Consider the following 26,690-nt stretch of genomic DNA (forward strand, 5'->3'; position numbering starts at 1 on the left):
CACAGGTTCATGTCTTCTCCTTCAGCTAAGACAGCCTGGAAATCTAAACTAGGTGATCTCAGGAGGTCCCTTCCAACATAAATTATTCTGTGACTTCATAACGTGAGCTATAGTCCTAGGTACACATTTCTTGGAAGCAATCTGTCCATGGTTACAGAGTAAAGCAGAATGCTGAAATCTCAGGAGATTACTAACATTACATTTGGCACTGTTCTTTCTTCATCTTTAATCTGTGAACAGGGAGAAAATATTCTAAAATATTTAAACAACTTTTTAAGGATTTGCTTAATACAAAATATGCACTTAGCAAAAGTAATGCAAAACAATTTAGGTTACCATGAAATTCTGCATAAGTATCCTTAGGAGCTTCTTTGGGCTTCTTTAACGGTTTGGAGGCCTTCCAATCTCTCTTTCTTGGTAACAGCATTTCTGACTGTGTTTCTGCAGGAAGGGCATTAACTGTTACCTGCTACCCTGTGAGCTGAGCACATATCTTTAGAAGTTTTCAATCCCCAGCTCCTCTCCCATGCATGCTCATGCACACAGTCTTTCTGCTTCCCTCTGTCCCATTTCTTGAGGACTCAGGTGCACGTCTCCTGTAAGAGACAAGGTTTCCACTGTGGTACACTGATGTGGTCCCTGAAGCAGCCCAAATGTGATTGATGAATGACATGTATTCCTCTTTTCTGAGGAGCTGATAACATTGTCACTTCACCCCTGGGAAGGCAATAATATCCTCATTTACTTGGCATCCACTCAAGTCATCTTGCACCAGTTAGTTGAATTTCAGGACCATGTGATACAAGAATTTACTGGCATAGAGCAGTATCATTGACAGCTGCCTTGGTGGAAAGAAATGGGCATCCTGAGGATCTCCGAAAACTCACAGGTCTTAGGAGGTTGTTCACAGGCAGTATGTGATAGGTAGGTCTCTCTTATGCCTTTGAAAAGAGCAGGGGTTGTTCAGTGAGTACCAGTTCAGTGAGCACACCTTGCTTTGAATCATAAGCTTCTGTTTTCAATTTAATTTTTGTGTTTTAACAGAGATCTACTCTCCTATTTGCAGTCCTAAGTAATAATGCCAGAAGTTTCTCAGACAGCAGAGAGAGAGAGAGAGAAAGGGGAAAATTCTTCAGGGGACAGAGATGGAGTGCAGGTGTTCACTGCCTGACTACTGGGTCAAGTCCCTCAGAACAATCACATCAGCCCAAAACAGATTGTACTTAGAAAGGGATTTACAACAGCTGAGAAGAAGAGAAGTAGGAGTTTTCATCTAATCTTAAAGCAAAATATGAGTGTTGTACTTCCCCAACATGCCTATACCCATCCCCAACAGCTGCCTCTGCACTACAACTCACCTTCAGGAAAGCTTCTTTACCTTGTCCTTCAATCCTCCTTTGAGGTAAATAAGAGATGGGTGAGCAAGCAGGCCAGGGCACCTCAAGGACAAGGACTATCTAACAAAGCAGGGGATACTGGGAGCCTCCTGATGTCCCAGTGTTTTCTGCTAATACAGGCCATCAAGGTGAGCAAAGCAATTTAAGGGTTGGAATGGATCAGGGAGACCCAGCTTCATCTGACTGCTCCTGAATCACATTTCTGGTCCCTCTACTTTGCTGTTTAAGTGCAATTCTCCTTCATTTTTCTTTCAGGTGTATTAACTCTAATGGTATGTTCCATATATAATCTTGTTGGTGATTTCACTGCTGAAATAGGGAAGAAATCACCAGCATAGGTGATATAACAACCATAGGCCATGGTTCCATCAGGGTGGACACAGCTGGGGACCTGGCTTGCCCTGTGGCATTGTCATGTCTCATACTGGTGGCACCTAATCTAAGCTGTCAGAGCTGCTGCAGTGACAGCCTGTGTGTTCTGTGATTGATGTGAAGGTGTGCAGAACAATTGGGATTGAACAAGGAGGGCATATCAGCATTGCTGCACCCTTTAATTTGGTCACATAGGCTGTGCTGGGCAGTGCTGGTGTTTGGGAGCACTGGGCAGGAGTGAGGGACACATCACAGCTCACAGACACTTCCAGTAAGAGCCTTCCCACTGTGCTCTCTGGCTTGTCAGTTCATATAGGGCAAAAATTGATATGGATCAATGCTCCTCATGCTCCAGAGTTCTGCAGCAGTGGTCTAGGCTGCAACACAAGAGACCTGCTGTGATAGCTTTTGAGATTCTGTCTATGTGTTATAAATTGCAGTTGTAAATTTGTATAAGTTACAATTGCAATTTTAAAAGGTTGAGAGACATTAGGCATTCATGAAGCTCTATATTGCTTTACCAATCATATTCACTAGGAGATTTTTTTTTTTCCTCTGAGAAGGCCATCTTATGGGGTGGTCTGAATTCTAGATGAGATTGCAATGAAAATATTGTGTTCAAATGTGGATGGAGCACTGTAAATATCATTAGTCTTCCAGAGACACACTTGGCAGGCAGCACAGTAAGCTGCATAGAGCAGCAAGCAGAATGTGCAACATGGCCTTTCCCTGGGACTGAAGAGATGCATTTCACCAAAAGCCCCCAATACCTGTCAATATTTCAATAGCTCAGGCTAACAGCTGCTGGTAAAACTGTGCTGAAGGTCCTTTAGGACACAGCACTGTGTGTGCAGCTTGCCAGTGTTTATGCTGGTCTGCTGGGAAGGTCTCCTCCAGCTTGGTAAGTGCTGCTGCAAAAAACAGACTTAAACTCTGGATTAATTTCCATGTATGCAGACTGAGTGGAGACATGGAAATTGCTTCTAAGAGGTTGGGTGGAAGAAACCCAGATAGGTTCCAGCTGAACCACAGAAGCAGAGCAGTTTTAGGGGCTACTATCCAGCAAAGCAAAAGAGACATTTTTTCCTCTTTCCCATATTCACAAATTCCTCCCCCCACTTCCCCAACGTTTCTGTCACATGCCAGTCTGAGCAAAGTGACTTGACTATTCCTGTGGAAGTGTGCTCCTTCAAAAGAGGCTCTGCTTAGTGGGTCTGAAAGTATCCTGGCTGATGGAAGAGAAAGGTGCTTTTTCAGTGCTCTCCACACTGAAAATCAGCATGTGAAACTGCCAGCAGCAAAATTAAAAAGTTAATAATTCTTCAGTATGCTGCAATATATACCATCTACTCCATAATTCCAAACAATGAGCATTTGAAAACATAAAGCATGTTCATTCTCTAGATATTTGGTAAGGGAAAAAGTGGCTGTATTTTTCAAACAAAATGCTTGTCTAGAAACGGTTCACCAATTCTAATCAAACCCATCTATCTTCATATAACTCAGTGTCAGACAGTAATTACAGTCAGTTATGTTAGCAGACACTAAAAACAAATTTGCTGAGAGGGAAATTTAGAGTATTTATTGTAGTGCATATGTGGAGGGAGGAAGAGCTAATGTCCTAGAATATTGCAAATGGTAAATTGATTGGTTTTAGACCTCATGAATTAGAAAATATTTGCCTTACAGAGCACTGTAGCTTCTCCCCATTTTCCTGTAGAAGTAGAAATGGATTATTGAATACTAAAAGGTATTTTAGTCCTAGTTCCATATGTATACAAAAATACAGAAATTATTCATAGCAAAATAATGCAAATAACACTGACAAGACAAATGGCAGAAAGTAAACAAATGCAAGAGCCTCCACTGTCTGCCCTACCTTCATTTACCTTCTCGTGCTGTGAGACAATCTCTGTTCACATGACTAAATAATTATTGCCACACATCTATTTCCTGCTGTCACTCTCAGGGCCTAGACTGACAAGAAGAAGCAAGTCCTCAAGTTTTCTGGCTCTTGCTGTTTATTCTTTAGCTTCTTTCAACAAGGAAACACAGGTGTAAACCCAGTATCAGATGCATTGTAGCCCATTTGCTTTCCCCCAACACCCCTGCTCTCACAGTCAGGTTATGAGACATTGAACTTTCCCTTCCATGACACACACAGTTTTTTCCAAACATTGAACTGTCTTGCTGTCCTTGCAATGAGTTTAGCACTAATATTCATTACTTTTAATTTGGGCTAATAGCATCAGAGCTGTTCAGTCTTTCTCCTCATACCTCGGGAGGATGTTCACAGGACTGTATGTGTCTCAGTTCAGAGAACTGAGTGATTCTTGCTGTCTTGTTTACTCCTGAAAGGTGTACAGAAAACATCACTTCATACAGCAACAGCCTTGGACAAACAAAGGGATTTCCCTATTAGCATGTGTGAAAAAAATTATTTTGGATATCTGGGAAGATACTGCTGGTTATTCCTAAAAGGAAGATGGCTTGACTTAGTCCATCCCATGTGTCTCGTGCTGTTGGCTCCTGTCTCCCAGTTCTCTGCCCTCAGAGTAGTCCCTTACTCTGTCCCTGAGTTGCAGGGGCTTTCCTGCTCTGGGCCAGCCTGTTCTGGATACAACTGGTTCATGGAGAGAGGCTGTGGGGCCCACTCCCCACTGGAGGCCATCATCTGCCATTATCTACTGCCATTATCATCTGCCATTATCTACTGGTGACCAGGGACTCCAGACAAGCCTCCCACAACACAAGTGGATATGATACTGCCCAGTGCATAAGAAAACAACACATTTGAACTGAAAAGGGAAGGGTTTCACTAAAATCAGGACACAGGATAATTCCACTAATATTAGTCTGAGTAGTTAGAATTTGACAAAAAAGCAGTCAAATAATCCAGTGCCTGAAGGGAGTTGTATCAATATTCCAAAAGTCTGGGACAGTATCCCAAAATAACTCTTCCAGACCCTTCACACCTCATCTGAATAAACAGGATGGGTTGTGTAGAATGCCTGGAAGTGAAGCAGAGCAGGGGCAGGAAGAACAATGCATATCTAACATCACACATCTAATTTTATTCTGCTGAAGCTCTGCCCTTGCTTTACATGTTTTCTCCATGGACTACTCCTTTTAAAGTGATCCATCAGGGGTGTTTTGTGCAGTTTCTCAGGGACACCAAGTGCTATTTAGAGGAATTCTTTTGCTTTGGACAACATGTGGTGTACTTGTAGGATGTTTGATTTCTGGCAGAAGATGAAAGATGGAGTATGAATAATCCTAACAAAGCTCATTTTATTCCTTCTGTTCCAAGTAAATGGTTATCTCATAGTAAAACAGATGAATACTTCTTTTATAGATAATATTTTACTAGCAAATACAAACCTATACCTTTACCTAGAACATAGGTAGGAAAACAACAGTGATGCAGCCACCTCTGAGATGCAACAACCAGCAAGACAGGTATTGTGGGAAAATTTTGGGCAAGAGTTCTGCATTTAAAGTAAGTGCCATATACTCACAGACAATAGGTGGAATACCTTTTATTGTCTTGATGAAGCACGTGGTAATCTCTGTTGTTATAGTACCTGGTAGTGTACCATGCCCTCAGGCACATGGTGTGATTCTTGGGGTGTCCTGCACAAGTCAGGGTTGGACTCCAGGGTCCTGATGGGTCCCTTCCAACTCAGCCCATTCTATGGGATTCTATGATCATATACCTATTTTATTTGGAGGTATCACAAGAGAGCAAGACACCTGTGAAATTTGGAAGCCTCATTATATTGGCGGTTACCTGACACATGTTGGTGGCAGTGATCCTGCTAGGTGTAGGGCAGATCACAGCAGCCTCAAACAAAAGTGCCCTTTTGGCTACACTGTTTGGTCTAGGGCTCACCTCTGGGGTGACTACTGGCACATTTAGGAGCAAACCCAGGTGTGCACACAGAGCTTAGAGCAGCCTGCAAGGCTGCAATTGGAGCCCCATCCACCCCATATGCTGATTTTAAAAAAAGGCTACAGAACAGGGGAGAGCTGAAACTGTCTCTCAGAAACTCCTCTTGTGCCTTAGCCACTGGAATACTTTTGACCACAATCCTGCTGCTGAAAGCCAGCCCTCAAGGGCAGTGTTGGCTTTCAGTAATTATTTTGGTAATACAGCTGCTGCAGAAAGCCAAAGGGCTGAGCAGGTATGGCTGGCACCAGAGCTGGTGCACTGTGGTTTTAGGGAACTTGGATACTGGATGTACAATTGGTAGTTAGACCACTGTCTTTCCTCCTTGGGCTACCAAGAGTGTGTACTGGCCTAAGAAAGACAAGTCTTGGTTTGAACAGGGCAACAGGGCCATGTGTGAAGGAAAATGTGTCTTTAATGCATCACTGAGCACCTGAATGTTGCTCTTGATCTGCAGTGACAATTTAGCAAGGAATATTCTTGAAGTTCAGGATGTGTGAAGTCTCAGCAGTCTGCACACCTGGGAGTTCTTTTAGAAATGTAACACTTTTTCTTTTCTGGAACTGGCTTCTGTTAAGTATTTTCCCTTTAGCTTGAATTTGTTTCCCTTCCTCCCTTATGATCATGAAGACAATACCAGGGCTGGCTGTGGGGATTCTAATACCATTGAGAAATGTTCCTCATGTTCCATATACCTGCAAGTCAGTTTGCTGCATTCATCTTCTGCCATCATTAGCTCCCTGTTCTCTTACCTGGGCAATGACAACCATTTCCATTATATCCTGACAGTGATGGTTTATCAGAGCATTTCTTTTCTCCCACACCATGGGAAGAAGAAAGTTTGCTAACAGTTCTGGACAGCTTTAAACGAGCTGACTCAATTGTGCTTTGCAGCCCTTCACATCCAAAAGTCTGAGGCAAGGGAGGAGACAAACTGTGCCTGACCTCATAACACCTTCTTACAAATAATTTTGGTCATTTTAGTAGATTACTATTTATCTGCAATAAATGTCTGCCTTAGAAGGATATCTGTAGAGTGTTAAGCCCCATCAGATGTACCTTCATCCATTCTCTGACAACCACTTGCCACGTCAGAGACATTCAGTGTTCTGGCTGTGGGTGATTTGCCTTATGAATTACTGGCATCCATGCTGGGGAGCTGGCATGCAACCAGCAGATAAGAGTTGAGCAATGCTGGCAGGAGGCCTTGCTCAGGGGCTCGGTGTTTCCTCTGATTCATAAGAGACTGACTAAAGTTTTGCAGGATAGGCAGCCTCACCTTTAAATTTTCTTGGGTTTCTCATTTCTTGAAAATGTCTTAGCTGCTTTTTAATTGTTAAATATAGTCTCTTACCTTTTTTAGTCTCTTACCTTTTTTATTCTTAAATTTGCTTATCTTTTTCAAATCTGAGTTTACCAAGTGTCTGACTTTATCATCAGCAGCTGAACTTTCTTGTCATAAGATTCTCCTCATCACCCCCAATAACTTCTACAGTGTGCACCAGCAGTTTTGGCACATGAAAAATATTTTTATTAGAAGCTTAATAGCTAAAGAGCATAGCAGAAAAAAAAATAGACAGACAGACTATTTTTTATTATGCTAACTATAAGATGATGTAATTTCTTTGCCTCTGAAAAAATTATGGTAACTTCATTATGATATAATGATCAACACTCAGGGTCACTATCTCAGGTTAAGAATAGCCCTTTGTCTGCTACAAATATGTACAGCTTTCTACTACTGTGATGCACATTAAGTGAGGTTTTGGCCTCCAACCTGTTATTCACAGCACAGTTCTGTCACTCAGGTAAGGAATGCTTGGAGCATTAATTATTTCTACTCATCTTCCTTCCAGCGCTGAAGAGCATTTCTCGCTCCACGATACTCCAGAGCTACATAGCACACACATTTACCCACACACCAAAAATGGGGCAATTTGAAAAGTTTTTTCAGGATTTGCACCTTGCAGTTTATCTATTGAGTTAGTCTTGTGTGATGGATGTGAGGTTTATTCCAGCTCTTCCTGTGGGAAATGGTGGTGGCTGGTTTCATTTCTAGTGAGTGCCTGGAGATTTTCTGTGCAGGAGCTGAAAGCCAAATGTGAATTTTCTGTGTGTGAATTACTTCCCAGAGGAGAACATCTTTTCCAGCTGTAGCTGTATATTGGAGCAATAATGGAAAATAAGCCTCACTCCTGAAAGAAAATATCATTAGCAGACAGTGAAGATTTTGCTGGAACAAACCTGAAGTGCACAATATTAAGATGGCAGCAGAGAGTTTTCTAGAACAGTTGTTTCATGTTTTCTTCCTAATGTTTTTCCTGTAGAATGCACTGCAACCAGCCACACGTATGCATAAAACTAGGAAGTTTTGAATTCATGGATTCCTTATCCCATGTCATGTCATTTAATAACTCTCCATGAGCACTGCTTGATAGCACAAGGGACTCATTGAGTGTGTGGCAACTGCATGACCAAAGTAGGTTGTGTGGACAAAGTTCTTCTGCCAGAAGTTGAGGAGCACAGCTAAAGCAGGCTTCTTCCCTCTTTCTATTCACACAAGGTAGTATGATGTAGAGATGGATCTGTTCAAGCCATGCTTACTAACCAAGCTGAGACTCAAGAATGGGCCTTGCTAACATTTTCTCTCGCTCACCATGATGGGTACTTGTGGTCCGTTGTCCTCTGGAAAATTCAGATAGGACATGGCAATTGTGACCAAATGGGTCCATGGCCATTCTTCACCTGGGATAAACATACAAGTTGCAAGGGTTTCTTGTGGTTTGGGGCTGAGGAAAGAGGGGCCAGGTTCCTCATCTAGCTCAGTAGGCTGGGAAAGATACCCAGGATTTTACTCTGAGTCATGTGTGAGATAGAAGTCTTGGCAATAAACAGCAACTACTGAAAACTCAAAGGAAAAAACAGCTAAAATACTTAAATAAACTGTCTAATTCAGATGGATTTCTTTTGCATGAGAGTTTCAAATTCCCTTCTGAAAAAAAAAAAAACAACCCAAGCCAAACTGCTCTTGCATGGTCCAGTCCCAGGATATGTATTTCCATCTGTTCTTTTTCTCTTCATTTGTCTTCCTGACAGACCCAAAGTCCTGCCCTGCTCTTCTGTGATGAAGATGTGTTGACAAATCCTTTCCAGTGACCAAAAAGTGTGTCTACTCTTTGTCAGGAGTCCTACTGTGCTACCTGGAAAGGGGATGTTTCTTCCTTCATTTTTGCTGACGACAATATTCTTCCTATCTTCTCTTATTTTACAGTGTCTTCAAATCTTTTCAGTTGTGATCAAACTTGATTATTAGACTAATTTCCTTCTAGAAAACCTTACTGAAATAATTTTTTCAGTTTAATTATAAGTTGTCTCAAAGATTTCTCAGTGTAAAATTCAAGGTAGCATGTGGCATCAATACCATTGATTTTATTTAATATGCAGGATGGATGATTTAATTTCTTGAGGATATTGTTTGGTTTATGTAAGTGTGTTCCTCTCCTACATAAGGCAGGGTGACACAAGGCTAAATCAGAAGTGGGTAAGTTGCAATGTTGGAAATTCAAAGCTTAGTCATAAGACCATAAGACCATATTATAACTCATACCCTGAAGGAGACCACACTGAAATTCCAGGGACAGTCTAAGGTCAAATATTTCCTGGCCTTTGGATGTTCGATTTGCTAAACTCAAGTTTCTTTAACTTCTTTTAGTGTTTCCAATCCTGACAGGGTTTTTTTAAGGGAATACAATATTCCAAGTCCCATCTGAGATATCTACTTCTTCCCTTTTCTCACAATTTGCTCTGACCTCCTCACCACCAGGTCCCAACTCTGTCCCAGTTCATTGTCAAAGTCATTTCCCTTTCACATCGTTGTCCCCTGGTCCAGTCCCTGTCTCCTGCTCCCTCAATGTTTTCTCTTGGTCACTGTGACCCCTCTGCTCATCCCCACACTCTGGCATTGGGAAGATGCTGACAGAGGCACTGGTGAGTTATTTCTTCTCTCATCTCAGCCTTTTCCTCTGTTTCTTGACTCCCACTCTCCAATCAGATATTTCTCTGTTCTCCATTAAACTCCACCCATTTCCCCAGTATGGTTTTGGTCCTGCTACCTTGCTGCAGCTTTTGTCCCTTGTTCCTGTCCTGTTGCTGGGAGTGCACCAAGAGCTCACTAGGACAATGAACAGTTTCTTTGGCACCTTCCCCCTTGACCCAAGGGCAGTGAAGTGGGTCCTGTTGCTCTGTGAAACTCTGTCACAGGCAGCTGCAGAGGGGTAAGCATCTCTGTGAGGATTTCACTGCTGAAAGCTGCAGTACATCTGACCTGTGAGCAAAGTGCTTTTTTCCATCCAAGATTCAACATTTTTACTTGATGTGGTATGATTTGATGGAGATGACAAACAGCTCTCTTCCCAGGAAGATGACTCCTGGCAGGTTAGAAATCCATGTAGCTATAGATCTCTGAAAATGCTGAAGTCTTTACTATAAGTGATCAATGTATTTTTTTCAATTTTCAGTTTTATAAACCAGTCAGCTGGGTTTCATGGTGTTGTTGTTGCTATTGTTATTATTAAAGGTGAAGGTTCTCTGATATGAAAACTGTCTGTATTTACAGGTATAGTTTTTAATATTGAAATAGCTTGTCAAAATATTTTGATGTTACAAATGTAAGTCCAGGCTGTATTAATCCTTGAGATGTGTTTCAGTGAATCCTAAATGTCACTTTATTACACTAGTGCTAGGAGCCCAGTATGATAAGCTAAGTCCAGGCTGGGCATTAAGCAAGGCCTGAACAGATAATGCAAAGATAGTCCTTGTACTAGAGAAATTAAGAGTAAAATATAAATTTAATATAGGCAGATGAGAATAAGTTAAATTATACTTGCAAGCTCTTAAGGTGCAGCAGAGAAGCTTTCTAATGATTAATATTTGACAATGGTTATGAAGACCATGAGAAGTAACATGAGAGAAGGTAAAAATGATGCTGTTTCCAAAGAACAAGCCATGGGCAGTGGAGTCTGGCAGTATTAGTGCTACAGAGCTGACATTTCAGTACTGAGTGAGAGGTGATCAGTGAAGAACCCTGAAAGGGCAAACAAGGAAATGTTATTTATTGACCACAAGAGAAGGAATCAGTGGAGGGGCACACACTCCCTTATGCTGGGGCAGAACCAGCTATGTTGATATTTTCCCCAAAAATTGCTGTCTAAAGTGGGCTCCGAGGGTCCTGCTGCTGCTGTGCTGGGTTCTCTCCTGGGCAGCCTGTCACTGGCTTCATCAGGAGCTTTTTATTAATGCTTATCCTGAGATTTCCCTGCTGCAATTCAAGTTCATTCTCTATTTTCATGTACACCTTCAAGGCAGAAACAACCCAGCACTCCTGGGTCAGGTTTGCTCAGATTTAACCCCAGCCAGCTGCCAAGCCCCATGCAGCCACTTGCTCATTCCCCCACCAGAGGGATCTGGGAAAGAATCAAAAGGGTCAAAGCTGGAAAACAGATGTGTTGAGATGAAGATATTTTAATAGGGAAAACAAAAGTCACACAAATTAACAAAGCAAAATAAGCAATAAATTCACTGCTTCCCATGGGTGTTCAGCCACCTCCAGGAGAGCAGAGCCCCATCACATGTAACAGATAGTTGGAAAGACAAATGACATCACTCCAGATGTCCCCTCCTTCCTTTTGCTTCCTTCTTCTTTCCATTTTGTACATTAAGCATAATGTCATGTGGTCTGGAATATCCCTTTGGTCAGTTTGGGTCACCTATCCTGGCTGTGTCTCCTTCCAATTTCCAGCCTTGTTTCCAGTGTGGCAGCATGGAATGCAGAAAAGGCCTTGGTTCTGTGTAAACTTTGCTCAGCAATAACAAAAACATCTCCATATTATTAACCCTATGTTCAGCACAACTCCTAAACACAGCTCCATACTAGCCACTGTGAAGAAAATTAATTCTACCCCAGCCCATACCAGCACTTTCCATCACTTATTCCTTACCATTTTCATCATGTCCAGATGTCACTATTTGAAATAACTTTATTAACCACCACCACCACCCTTCTTCCCATCCTTTGACATAACACACAGAAGTGATTTCTTTAGTCAATGGACCACCCCTAGAAAATACTCATAAGATGTCCACAAATGTTCACAAAACATCCTTTGAGTTCATTTGGTCCATGACTTCAGACTCCATCTGGTCTGGTGGTGACTCAGTACAGCAGTGGTGCTGTGTTTCTTCGAGTTACTGGGCACCAAAGCCAGCTTAGGTCTGGTCACTGATGCAATTAAACTTCTTGCAAAGCCTCTCCTCCACTGATATGTGTTTCTGCTGCACTAATTCCTGTAACATGCAACTCAAATCACAGCTTACAGCAATTTAAAGGCACATCCATCGCAATCTCTACCCTTGGCCCTTTTTGGAGCAGGTTATCTGGTTTAACATTGCAATGAAATCCTCCTCTGGTCCCCAGCCTGGCTGCAACAAGAGGTTCCCCCTGAAGGCCATCATTAATATATTCTGTGTGGATGTGACAGCCTGGTCAGAGAGTGAGAAAACCAGGTAAGTTTTCCCAGAATCGGCCTGAGAGACTTTAGGGAGGTGAAGATAAACAATGATAGCTTATTATTATAAACAACCTGCAGGTGTTTTCCTACTCTCTGTTTTCTTGTTTTTCTCAAAGATTGTTTATAAGAAGGGTGTCTTGTTAATTAGCCAACCAGGTGAAATGTATTAACTAAATGACCAGTCAAGTCCACCTGGATTGGAACATATAAAAAGGAGCAGTCCAAAATAAATGGTGCATTATGCCAATCTGATTTCTGGTGAGTCTGTGTCATTTCTTACTCCACAGTGATAAGTCTACATCACCCTCCTCCTCCATGGGCTGCAGGGCACACTGCTTCACCATGGGCTGGAAGAGAATCTCTGCTTCCCCTGCTCCAGCAGAGGTTCCCACCCACATGAGACAGTCCTCTGAACTTCTCCACTGTGGCTCCTTCTCAAGGGCTGCAGTTTTTCATGAACTGCTCCAGTGTGGGTCCCCCAAGAGGTCACAGGTCCTGCCACAAAACCTACTCCAGCAGAGGCTTCTCACAGGGTCACACCACATTCTCCTTCAGGCACCCACCTGCCCCAGCCCCAGGCCCTCCAAGGGCTGCAGGTGAATCTCTGCTCCACGAAGGGCTCATCCACATCCCTCCAACTCAAGGTCACAGTGGTCCCAGCCTGTCCAGTACAGCAGCACAGAAACAGCAGCAGAACCCTGGCCCCTGCCAGCCCAGGAGCATCACCCTGGCTGTCACCAGAGCCTTCCTGGGCACAGCTCAGTGAGGTGAGTGCAGCACAGCACCTCAGCAAAAAGTGGCCACTAACGAGCACCAGACCCTAACACACAGTCAGAAATGCATACATTTACAGACATTCATGCTGGAGAGTAAATCCATCGATTTGCAAGACTCTCTTAAGTGGTTTAAAGCAGTATTTAAACTACAGATTTTTTTTTCTGACAGTTGAGCATATGTAAAAGAAGCAGTGCTTTCATCAAAGCCCTTGTCACTTGCTCATGGATGGAAACAGGAGGTTTTCCATTAAATTCAGATTTCATGCTCATTTTCAATCTATTATGTCATAGCCCAAATATGCCACCACACTCAAGAAGTGTTTTTTCCCTTTATTTGTACATTGACTAACATGGACAAGTGTTAGTCAGATGAGACAAGATACTTTCCCTTTAAAGGTCCTCATCTGTAGTGGGAAAATGGAGCTTCTTTTTCTGCACCTTCTTCATTATTTCAACCTTCCCTTCCTTTCCCTTGCCTTTCCCCAGAAAATATCTCTGCTTGGAAGTTTTGTAAATTAAAAATTCAGCTGGGGATGTATTAAATAGATGCAGCATTCAAGAGTTTACAATAGATGGGAATTAGGAATTTTATTTCAGATGAGTCAGGGGACTTCACATGCTGTTGTTATTACTGGTGTTTAAGCCTGATATTTATTTTAAAAACATCTGTCACAGAAGCAGTGGAAGTAGTAAACCTATGACAGATTCTTCCTCCCTGATCCCTTAATCCACCCTTAATTCTTAAACCATCATTACAGGAAGAAAGACTTTTAAAGTCTTCAAAAGGCTTCCACTGTTCAGATTCAAAAAGTTTGAAAGGACAATTAAAATTTAACACTAATCTTATTGCAATGAGGTTGAATAGACAGATTTCTATAATCAAATAAGAGGTTAATTACATATTCAAAATGGAAACACTAAAAAGAACTGCAGGAAATGAGGCGCTGTTACAGTGAGTACAGGACTGAGCAGGTTTTACAGTGAGGAGTTAAATGAATTATTATACAAATGATGTGTCTGGGTGTTCCCTTCTGCACCAACATCCTCTGGCTGAACAGGCTGCACGATCTTTTTCCATGTCTGTACATACACATAATTTGATCTCGGTTGTTTTACATCTACTCTGCCACTGTGGCTGTGATGGAAATTTTTTTTACTACAAGAGTTTGTGTTTTGGTAGCAACAAGGATTTTTAATCACAGAACTATATATTTGCTCTTCCCCAAAGGAATAGGGGGAAAGAGACAAAACATAAATATAAGAAAGAACAAGACTATGAAGCAAAAAAGATGTCATGTAGTTTATTAATTCTGATTCATAAAACCATAAATATGTATTTAAGGATTTGCCTCAAAATAATACAGTATCAATGGCCATCATAGATACATTCACATATAAAAAATAAAAAGGATCTTTACAGTACTTTATGAGCAATTTTGTAATACTTTACTGAATCAGCAAAACTCATGTTTTGAGGAGGCTATTGCGTTACCTTGCTTTTTTTACAATTTATGTACACTTTCTTTGTGTTGCATCCTCTTGTACAATAGTCATGCATTGCACATAATTAAAGTGCTCAAAAATTATTAAAATTCTCTATATCTTACTGTAAAAATGCAAATCAGTGAATTTTTTTTCAAAATAACCAAAGTTATCCCATACCTGCTTAAATGCATTTATCAGCCAAAGATTAAGCTCTTATTTGCTCTGTAATAGCTGTTGTAATTTTATGAATAGTGTTATAGGTGGTATAGTAGCTGTCATCACAGATACAATGCAGCAAAATATTCAGCTGGCTTATGGCTTTCTGCAAAGAAACCAGGTTTCTGGTATTTTGTCAAAGAGTTTTTCTTTTCAGCCACTGTTAATAGGTAAGACAGGTTAGATCATTTGGTAAAATATTCTGGCATCACACGTTTTGCATTTCGATGGATAACACAGAACTAGGAAAGCAAGCCTGAGGAAGAAATAAGCAATCAATCAAGTGATTTATTTTAATAGATAATTAGCTTGGTCTGTGAAGGCCAGATCAGAATGTTTCATATTAATTTTTAATGCCATTTGCAGTGGCATAAAATAAGTTATAATATCAAAATGAAGAAGAACAGAGAACCATTATGTTAAACTACTCTTGACTGGAAACATGTTGAAATTTGAAGACATTTCTTTGAAAGATACCCATCTCGAAGGAAATCCACAGGGAATAAACTGTGAAAAAACTTCTAAAGCCTTTTGCCTGAAGTATTTCCCGACAAAGACATAAATCACAGGGTTAATGCAGCTGTTGGTGATAGCCAGCATATAAGAAAACTGCTCCCCAAAGTTGATCAGTTCCCCCCAGAAGCAGCCTTTGATCACTTCTGTATGGTAGAATATATCAAGGAATACAAAAAAATGGTGAGGAGTCCAGCAGAAAAGAAACATCAGTACCACAATGAAGATCAGCCTGGTTGCCTTCGTGCCTCTGTGCCTCTTGCAACCTTTTGCTCTGATTGCTTTTTGTTCTTTTGCTGTTTTTTGTAGGGACCTAATGGTGGAGAAATTGAGGAAGATGATTGCTGTGGATGGCAGCAGAAACCCCACCACATTGCCCACCAGGCTTTCAGCTAATTCCCACGACGGGGTGGGGAAGTCCAAGGTGCAGGCTGAAATATTCCACTGGGGAAAGTCTTTCACAGTCCGGAACATGAAAGCTGGGATGCTGAGAAGGATGCAAAAGAACCAGATGAGCAGGCAGATGCCTTTGGTCATGGATTTGCTCCATATCTCTCTGTGGTTCAAGGTGTGGACAAAGGTCAGGTAGCGATCCACGCTGACGGCCACGAGCAGGTAGATGCTGGTGTACATGTTCAGGGTGATGGAGGCGCTGATGCTGCGGCACAGGAAGCTGCCAAAGGGCCAGTTGAACTCATTACTGATGTTCTCTGCCCAGAAAGGGAGGCATGTGAGGAAGATAAGGTCAGCAACAGCCAGGTTCATAAGGTAGATTTCAGCTATCTTCAGGGGGCCCTTGTGCAGTGAATAAGTGAAGAGAACAAACACATTTCCAAGCATACCAATGACGCAGACAGTGTTGATGTACTTGGGTCCTATATAGTACACGATGTCCCACCAGTCATGCAAGTCTGGGCAAACAGTTGAGTTGCTCTGATTTTCACTCTGGTTTGAGGAGGTAATATTCAGTAGAGGAGTTTCAGTCATTTTTTTAAAAAAAATCCAAAGTGAACAGGAGATGTCTTCAAAATGAAAGAAAATAACTGCAAAAAAGAAGCATAAAAGAGCAAAAGTTGCCTCCCATGAGTAATGTAACAAACATTAACTGCTGCAAATCCTTTGTTAGTCCTTACTGATTATTACAGACTAGACCAATCCATACTTGACATGTGCAGTGGTGGGAATGTTCCCAGTGTTAGCAAGGATAGAACTTCCTCTACATCCCATGAAGTTTCCTCTCCTTGTTTCCATTGTTTGAAGTGGCAAAGAGGAAGGAAAGTGACAAATTAGTGTAAATATTTCTGTACATCTCCTCCAGACTGATGACAGACACAGACATGGGAGAATTCCGTCTCCTTGAGAGTAGTGGCAGTCATGCTGAGGACACTAAGCCAGCTTTGCATCCTTCCCTGCCCTTTCTCTTACTCTTATCTACCATGTTACTGTTATTGTTACTGTATTATATACCATTTTATAGATACATTAATATATTATTATATTCTGTTATCCTGCTGAAGCAGGATCTTGCCTGTTTTCCTGAATTGGGAAAGCTGCTCACTCCCTGTATGTGCCCACTTACTGCCTGAACTTTGCATTCTTTTGTTCCTTCTCAGTTCCTCCCACCCTGAACTTTGGGTTCAAAATTGCTGTTAGATTAGACAGCTTATTGCCTTCAAATGTCAGTGGCTGGAATAATAAAACACAGACTTCTCCAATATATTACACCAAAAATCGTGCCTGGGGGAAAGGCCTCTGCAGCTCTAAATTTACAGCCCTCTTCTCCAGCCCAAAAATTTCATTTGAGTTTGGCTGTGCCAGGCTCCAAAGTGTTTAGCTCATCATAGCATTGGCAATACCTTTATTTTTTTCTGGTAGCTCTATTTGAGATTGTGCAGGAGTAAGAAAATGGCTAAAACCTTATCCTCCCATGAAAATCCACTGGATTTTCTGTCAGAGATCCACTGTCAGAGCTGCTCCCTGCTTCACTCTTCTGGTGCTGCCATGCTTGATGATAGTGCCTGGATCCTGGTTTTTACAGGCATTTGGTCTCAGAACTTTATGGTAGGCAATTTATTATTGAGCCTGTTCTGCCATCTGACATTTCAGTATTTCATATGCAAGTGGAGCATATCAATCAGAGAAAAGAATGTATTTGGGAAAATGAATATTTTGCAATCAGTCATTCTAAATGTTGTCTTTCTGCTGTAGCTGTTTAACTCTGCCCTTTCAGCTTCTGTATTTTACACCTAGTAAACCCCTAATGATGGAATTTCTGAAGAGAGAATTTAGGACCATCTTTCATCTCATGTACATACATGTACAGCCTCAGTAATTTCTGTATATGAGCACCTTGCAGTACTTATTTTGGGATGCCTCTAGGAATAAGTATTAATATTCCACATCAGGCTATCTGGTAGTAATGCACTGAACATTTTTCTTTGCAGCAGAATTAGGTGAGCAGAAAACTTGTGTCTGAGTTCATAAACTCACTCAAGCTGGCAGCCTTGATGGGGAACTGAGCTACAACTCAAATGAGCACAGCTCCCTGGATTTCCCTCACAACAATCTGAATGTTACCTAGTTCACAGACCTCTCACACAAACAAAGATAACTTGAGAGGATCTAAAACTGCAGGTAAAGCACACATAGCAAATAAATGGCTGATTAGCATCAGAGAGGCTCTTTGTGAACAGCAGAAATTGAATGTTGTTAATGCAGGAGATTGGCTAAGGCATGAGAGAGCAAGGGCAGAAAATCTGTAACTTTATATTTCAAAAATAATGTAGAAGAAAGATAACAGTTAAACCTAAACAGAATTATTTATTTTACTAAATATAGAATAAAAAGAAATGCTTATTGTCCTTGCTTGCCCTTTTCCGGAGGACTTCTTTCTATCAGCTTATGCCAGCCACTCTGCACACAGACATGATCTCTCAACTGGAGCCACAAATTCATTCACAATGGGCTCAGCTAAAAACACCTGGAAGTTTTATTTTTTATTGCAACTTAGATTTTATTCATAGCTAAATCCAAATTCTTGTTCATCTAGCAGTACAACCTGACGATTCTGTAGTTTTTCATTGCAAAAATTTCTTCAGAGTCTACTAATCAGTGTCTGAGCGCTACCACAAGCCACAAGCCTTTTATAAATTTAGAGCTCCTAATGTTCTCTTGACAGAAAATGTGCTTAATTTTCCGTAATTTCTGTAAGTATTTTGAAGTAGTTAGCACTAATGGAAATTAACCACATGAATGGTTTTCAGCTTCTGTCCTTAACATATTCCAGTCATCTTTTATACAAATAATGACATATTTTTCTTAGTTTGAACTGATTTCTGATGAATTTCTATGCACAGTTCATCTATCACCCTTTTCACTATTAATACTCATTAGCCAGTTAGAGCAATTAGGTAAAATGGATCATGGCTTTACACATAGACTAATACTGACCTTCAGAATTACTTTTGTGGTGAAAAAGAAAGGGAAAGCCTTACTAGACTGCACAGACCAGAAGCGAGAGCACAAAAGATCATTTTTTAATATAAAATATAGAAATAATTTAAATAAAGATAATACATTTAAAAAGATAGGCATACATACTCTTTGTCCTTCCTGGCAATCCAGGCAAAGTTTCAAATTCGGAAACAGTTGATAAACAGCAGTACAGAGGTTACTGAGAGAATTCAAAGATGCATCCTGAGGCACAACTGAGTGACTGAGGGCTGTCCTGAGTGTTTTGCTGGCCATACACCATGTGTATGATGTTACATTTTGGAAGAAAGCCCCAGGATTTTTTTTTTAACTTTCTCAAACGTCAGCTGAAGTAATTTTCAAGACATGAGAAATATTTCATTCTCATTGTGAAATAATACAAGCCATGTGTCGTGGCTCTTGTCGTCCTTTGACCCCTAATTAAAGCTCTCAAATTGTCCTTGGCAATTAAAAGTTCCATTGTGTGAATGCCTGTAAAAATAGGAACTTAATTAACAGCTCTGAATTTCCTTCTCTGTACCAATGCACACAGGGAGAAATTAGAATCAGGTTCTTGTTGTGCTGGGAGCTCCTTTCCCTGCTAGACATGAGGGCAGCCATGTGCCAAGGAGCTGGGGGTAAAGCAGCACAGAGAGGTGGGAATGAAACATGAACCTTGCTAAACCCCACTTCCACTCTTTTTGAAAAGCACTGTTTTTTGCACCCCACTATCAGTGTCCAGTGCATAAATCTCTGTGAATATTACTTCTCAGTAATATTCATGATGACTGCTGTATTTTCTCAGGCTTGTACCCAAATAAGCTTCTTATTTTTCTGATTACTTTCTGGGACCAAGTAGTCAGAGAGTAGTGGTTTATAAATTATTTTTATCTTTTTCATTCTGTTTGTCTACTGATTAGAGCAATATTTTAAAAAGATAGTATCTTGCATCTCAGATTTTAAATGCAAATCTGTCTTAAGCATAGCCATGTAAACAATGTAGATTTTCAATTAAAAAACCCAAACAACAAACAATGAGAAATTATCAAGGGACTGGAATGCTATTTACTTATAGGAAAATATTCTTCTCATTGGCTACTTAACCAACACGTGCACCATATATCTCAATTCTTATTCAGTTGTGTCCATTTTTGTTTGATAAGTAAGATAAAAGGAAAAGGCAGGGGAGGCTGAATGGTGATACCTTATTATGAACTTCCCTATAATGGAAAATGCTTTTATTCCAAATTTTTTTATTCACTAAAGCATAATAAGATAGTTATGCAAACAGTGCTAAAACTGCTAAACAAAACATGCTCCAGTTAACACCATCACAATGGAGAAAACTCTAAATGGCTCATTGTTGGTTTGTTTTTTTTTAACATCTTGTAAAATTTTAATTTTGGCAAAGACTTGAAAACAACATGTAATTTGTGAATTACACATTATGTAAGGAATCCTAACAAATAACAGCAGGAAAATCTTGAAACAGTCCATCTCACACTGACTCATAAAGGTGAGTGCAATATGACAGGAGATCTTCGTCACAGACTTTCCAAAGTCTCCACTTTGCTTACACTACTGCATTTCCGTGTTTAAGTTATTTTTTCCATAATGAAGAACATTTGAGCAATAACAAGAAGTTTGGAATTTGTCCTTGCTTGGACATGAATCTCTAGGATCTGCCAAGTTCCACATTTACTCACAGACTGAATAAAAAACTGCATCTGCGTCTAAAATTTATATGATAAATAACAAGTCTTACAAAACTTGTCACATCAAAATGAGATCAAAATACTGGTTTTGCAAATCCAGCTCCTCTTTGCAAATCTAGTTTCTTATTTTCTGTTGTTTTTCATTGCCATATTTGGAACATTTTTCAGTAATGGAGAGAGATTCAAAATTAGAAGTCTATGCATTTAGAATGAATAGGCAATGCAGTAGCTCCAGCATTTAAAGATCTTAGAACAAGTCTGCAGAAGAAGCTGTAACTTCAACTAGAAAGAGGATTTAATTTATTATGTCTTTACCACTTCATTCCTTATTTCAAGCTATAGAAAGTATATAAAGATCTGGTAACATTTCACAGTTTGCACAGAGGTAATGGACCATGAATTGAAGGAATTTGAAGGGTTAGTTTAAAAATTTCTATAAGAGTCAGTAGTTAAGGTTTTTTTTACTGTAAAAAGCATATCTGTCTATTGGCACCTTCAGTTCAGGATGCTCACAGCATTTTGGTTTATGTTTTAAGTTAGAATGATCTTCAGTCACACCATCTAGGCAGACTTTCCTGTAGCAAGTAAACATTTTTTAGAGCTGTGTAAGAATTTACAAATGCTAACTGAGCCTCTCTGATCAGAATGATTAAACAAACATGTTGAACTTAGAGGTAAGACTCTCTGCTTAATTATCTCACACATTACAAGGCAGACAAATTTAAAAAATCCCAAAGGTGTCAAGAGTTCTGGCTTTTGGTCCAATAGTTCAGCCATTAAAAATCTTCATTTTAAGATGGATGGAGCCTTTAATGATTGGGACAAAATATATGTTTGGATCAGTATTTTTTAATGATTTCATTTTCTTTATTGAAATGTTTGGTAAATCAGCCTGATTATCTGCTATAACTGTTCATCTGTTCTGTAACAGCAGAGAAGGTTTTTGACATGACTTTTTGAGGTAAAACTCTTCAGCTTTGTTGGATTTCTTCATATATACTATAGAGGTGGGTAAGGAGAGCTTAAACTCTGGTGCAGCTATATACAATTCCCAAAGAATGATGCTGGACCACCACAGTGTGGTAATAATCAAGCCCTACTAACGACAGTTTACAGAGCTTGAAACAGCCAAATATGAAGGAGCCAATATAGGTTGAATGGAAAGGAAAGATGATTCAATGGCTACAGACTGCTTAGGGATTTGGGAGACCTGAACCAAGATCCCAACTCCTCCACTGAAACCCTGTCTAAAAAAGAGCAACTTTCTCCTGTCTGCAGCAAGCACCTGCGGCTTCTGTAACAGCTCTTAAACTCTTAATTTTTCAAGTGAAGACAATAATCCACGTGAAAAATGAGAAAGTGGAGAAAAGAGAATAATTCCTGCCTGTAAATGCTGAAGGCCAGAAATATAATCTGGCTGTTGATACCCTTGCCATTCCTCTGGCCATGGTCCCCACCTCTGTCAGAGTGAAAGGGGAGTCAGCTCTTTGCATGCCAAAGTCTTGATAACAGTTGTGGCAGCCTCAGTAAAAGAGAAGATGGGAGCAGAGGTAAGAGGAGGACACGATGAAGAAGAACAAAAAGATATGATTACTCTGCCATCTTCAGCTCTGAAATTCTCTGGACAGAGTCTGACCTCATATTACAAAAATCCTTCTCATATTTTGTCATGTTTCTGTAAGAACAGAACCGAGCCAAGTGTGACTGGAAAATATCAGTAGGTCAGATGTAGCTTGGATGTTACACTTTATTTCTTGGGGTTTTTTCTTGCGTGTATAAATGGTGCATGTGAATACCACAAACGTGTCATCACACTGAAGAGTCAGGAAAATGGGAATGAAACAGTTTGTGAGCTGACACTGCCTGTGTTGTGATGTGCAGAAGTTGCTGCAGGGGCTTTCCATTGTTGCTGGTGTCTGCATAGGAGCTTGAGATATCAGCAGGCAGAGAAAAGCTACCAGAAATATTTCAGTACCCTTAGCTGCCTTAATTCTGATTTAAACTTCCAAAGGGACTGAGGGTGGTCAACAGCACTCAGAAATGGGCCCTGAAAAGAAAGATCTCCAAGCAGCTAAAATTCTGTTGTTTCAGCTCACTTTCCTTTGGTGTACCGGGAAGCCAAGTAAGCATCTGGAACAGTTGAACTTCTGACAAATCATTCTTTAGTGACAGGATACAGGCTACAGAAGAAAATGCCAGGAAATCTCATTTCTCAAAGTACTTTATTTTCTTTTCTACATGCTTACTGGATAGCAAAAAAATATATTTACATTATTTAAATTAATGTGATATTAACATAATAACATTTTTATATTTTACTTCTCAGTACCAAATACTCACAAATAACTTCTGTTGCCTCAATAACCTCTGTGGAGTTCATTTTGTCTAAGAGTTGCATGAACAATATGCTCATGGATGAGACAGTATGATAACACTGGATATAACAGAAAGCCTTGCAGTGTTTCATCATAATTGTCCCCATTGCTTCAGACAATAAAAAGGATGAGCAAAAGAAGTATTTATGACATAGGATTATACTGGCTTATCAAAGAAAAACCATGGAAATTGCCTATAAATCATATACAGTGATCTAAATCCCTTAGTCTTTAAATCACATTTGCACACTTATATTTTGTGGTTTAGTTATTTGAAGGTTTAATACAAATTTCCCATTTTAAATGAACTTTATTGCTCCATCCAAGCTCTCACGGATAAAGACTATGTAGCTGCCATCTGAGTTTACTCATGTCACCAAACTCCACTTCCCTTGGTAGCTTTAGAAGCTGTAACCTTAAGTGCTTTGAAAAGAATGAAGACTGTTAGTTTCAGCATATCTTAGATCATCTTCCACTCAGTTTTGATCAAGGTTCCTAGAGGTTAAAGTGCATACAGACAATTCAGTACACTGTGAGTCTATGTTGTAATCAACTTAGCTCAAAAATACAGTCCAACTGGGGAAAAGCTATCTTGTATTAAAATCTCACAGATTAACTCTATAAATAAAATGTAGGTATTACTAGAATCTGAATACTTGAATACTCTGAGCTTTCAAGACCCCTGTTATCTTCAGTTAGAATTCTAATGTAGTTAGGAGATGCTCTCCTTCATATTCTCAGTTTCTTCTGTTTGTGAGATTATACCAGTTGTGCTGAGATTTTATATATCCATTGAATAACATTAATTATGCTTTGTGAATGCTAAAAACCTGAGTCTCTGAGCTGAAGTGTAAGCATGAATATAAGTAGCATTCGCTCACTCAAAAAGAGTAAGTGAATGTTTTCACTCCAACATAGAAGGGGTAAAGAATCTTCTTCTACGAAGAAAACTCAGCTAACTTCATGCAGGTGGGTGCAGGTTCCCTTCCACTACGGCTTTACCTTTTTTTCACCTGCTTTTCATACATACTTGCTCATGTAAATCTGTAATTAACTGGAGCAGTTGCAAAAAGGTACTTCTTGTCAATGAAAAAATCAGATTGTGTCAGATGACTGAAGAGAGAAGTTAAAAGCCCAAAAGATGGACACATCTAAAAATGCATCCTACAGGATTCACTTAACAGAACTTACTCAAAAGCAAGCCCCTCCCAGATCAAAAACCTTATCTAACACACTATTATGGGCACCATACGTAGCAGCACAATCCTGACAATTGCTTCTGTACTGGGGCTCTGTTTGGAGAATTGTATGTACACCTTAGAAAACATTCCAAGTGGTGCATATGCCAAGTATCATTCAGCCATGAAAATGTAAGTAAGCCACAAAATAGAATTCAATCACAAAAACCATCCAGTAACACTAGAAGCAGGTCTCTTTATGGAATTTCCACTAAGATCAAACAACACTTTTCCCTCACGTAATGAGCACTACCACGTGTTAACTCTGTGGACCCATAGCAGATGGATATTAGTGGAGACTGACATGTTAGAAGGCTTTCTTCCTTTAAGGATTTCCTAAAATTATTCTATTGGGGTAATGACAGAACAGACTTTTTCCTTGGGTATTCACTTGAAATGGAAGTTCCTAAAGTGTCCAGGGAGTTTTCCATCTGCACAGACTGTGATTTTCTGCACCTCTTTGTGAACAAGTCTTTGTAGAATTCCACAGCCTTCTTCTGGAAGTTTTTCCCAACAATCACATACAAGACGGGGTTCAGGCAGCTGTTGCTGAAGGAGCAGTATGTGGCTATCTGGGTCAGTACGTCATTGACCTCCTCCAGGCACCTGAGAGTGGGTGAGAAGTAACGGATTGTGTCGATGAATGTGCTGATCTGGAATGGAAGCCAGCAAATGATGAACAGCAGGAGCACAGCAAAGACCAGCATGGTGGCTCTCCTCTCTGTCTGGACCACCTTCATTTTTCGTAGCTCACTGCTTCGTAAGGCTTTGATGATTTGAACCGTGCAGTAGGTAATTACACAGACTGGGATCACAAACCCCACAATATTCAGCAAGCAGTTGTTTGTGGGCTCCCAGAAGCTAGCTGGGTAAAGAAGAACACAGGCTGTGACGTTGTACTCTTCAAAATAATGCAAATTTCGAAACACCATTGTAGGTGAACACATGAGCAGCGCACATGTCCAAATTACAAAACAATTCCATTTGGCACAGACGGTTCGTCTCATCCGTCCAAGGGACATGGTTTTCACCAAGGCCAGGTAGCGGTCAATGCTCACTAGTGTCAGGAAATAGACGCTAGAATATAAGTTCATGTAACTCATAATGTTGATGGCTTTACAGAGAAACTGGCCAAAAGGCCAATGAAATTTATTAGAAATATTAATGGCCCAGAAAGGTAAAGTACAGACCAACATTAGGTCAGCAAATGCCATGTTTGCTAGGTAAATTTCAGCCACTGAGCAGCTACTCTTGTGGAAACACAGGACGGTGAGCACAAAGGAATTTTCTATTGATCCCAGAATAAATATAAACCAGAGAAATCCAGGCTGAAAATCCTGTAGCCATTTCCACACATCTGCACTAACACATTCAGATTGATCTATCTGATGCACTCCTGAATTATTGTGGGAATATTCTGGACTGACTGTGAGCTCCTGGGCAGTCATGTTGTACAGCTGCGTAACATTTTCAGCTGTGATGGAAACCATTTCTGTGAAGAGAAAAATAGATGACATGAGATTGCTGGATCTAGCTCATTGCTGCAAAAGACACAATAAGAAAAGCTGTCTTTTGCTTCTCCTAATGTCTTCCAAGCATAGCTTTTGAACAGGCTTGCAGTTCCCTGGGCTGCTTCTCACAGACACTGGATGTGTCTGTAGAATGTTTTACAGACTGCATTGCTATGGACTGCCTGGACCAATTTTAGGCAAGTATAACAGAGGGGATGTAGCAACAACAGATATTGTTATGAATGGGTTAACTGAAGAGAATATTTAGAAGCTTTTATTCACTAGAACTGAGCTGCAGCAAGTCTTTGTTAATTCTTTGAGGATGTTCATCATTATTTTGTCTTCTTATCTTTTTATTGCACTAGCCATGGTCTCCTAAAGGACAGATGTACCTTGTGTCTCAGGTTGCTAGTTCTGTGTCACATCCTGCAACATTTGACACCCTCCCCTGTAAAGAAAGAATTGACTGGAATTCAGTGGTGCTTCCTCCCCAAAGAACACAATCTATTTTCCATCCTGGCCATCCTGTAAGCCAGGACCTGTCGCAGTCAGCCAGCTTGGGTGCAAGAGCACAGTCTGAAAACCAGAATACTGTAAACATTCTACAGATCAGAACAGGGAGCTATTGGCAGGCAGAAATGTCAGATGTGTAAATGTTACTAGAACCAAACAGAAATTGAGTGCAGCATCACTCACTACTGATAAAATGCTAACTGTGTTTTCTTGTTGTTGTGTTCTTGGATAATGAATGCTGAGGTATTATTCAAATGCAAGATTGGTTTCCTAGATCTGTACATATAATTCTCTGGTCTGAGTCACAGAAATACTGTTTGTCTTTTTTTAGGTCTTTATAATAACCACTGTTTATATTATAATTTGATTGGAAGCTTTTAAAATGTATTTTTAATTAAGACATTTGTCCTATTCAACCAGTAACTTGGCAGTGAAGAGGGATGGATTTGCAATTCCTGAAAAGATGAGGGTTCTCACTTGTTTTCTAGTTGCTGGAATTGTTGGCTGGTATCAGTGCTTAATATCCATACAGAAATTTGGCTATTGGTTACAGAATTGATGAAAAATTATGGTCATATTTTGTGTACTTTGTG

At 40.2% G+C, this 26,690-nt stretch overlaps 2 protein-coding genes across 2 annotated transcripts; both read right to left on the minus strand.

Moving 5' to 3' along the window:
* Window positions 1-15,175: 15,175 nt before the first annotated feature.
* Window positions 15,176-16,261, minus strand: BDKRB1 (bradykinin receptor B1). Its single transcript, XM_071428401.1, has one exon. The coding sequence runs from the start codon at window positions 16,259-16,261 to the stop codon at window positions 15,176-15,178; it is 1,086 nt and encodes a 361-aa protein (XP_071284502.1).
* An 8,159-nt stretch (window positions 16,262-24,420) lies between these two features.
* BDKRB2 (bradykinin receptor B2) lies at window positions 24,421-25,563 on the minus strand. The gene has a single exon (XM_071428402.1). The coding sequence runs from the start codon at window positions 25,561-25,563 to the stop codon at window positions 24,421-24,423; it is 1,143 nt and encodes a 380-aa protein (XP_071284503.1).
* Between the last annotated feature and the right edge of the window lie 1,127 nt (window positions 25,564-26,690).

The sequence above is a fragment of the Agelaius tricolor genome, unplaced genomic scaffold (genome assembly GCF_023055355.1).
Source record: "Agelaius tricolor isolate 1412-34295 unplaced genomic scaffold, bAgeTri1.0.p SCAF_5, whole genome shotgun sequence".
NCBI classification, from domain to species: domain Eukaryota; kingdom Metazoa; phylum Chordata; class Aves; order Passeriformes; family Icteridae; genus Agelaius; species Agelaius tricolor.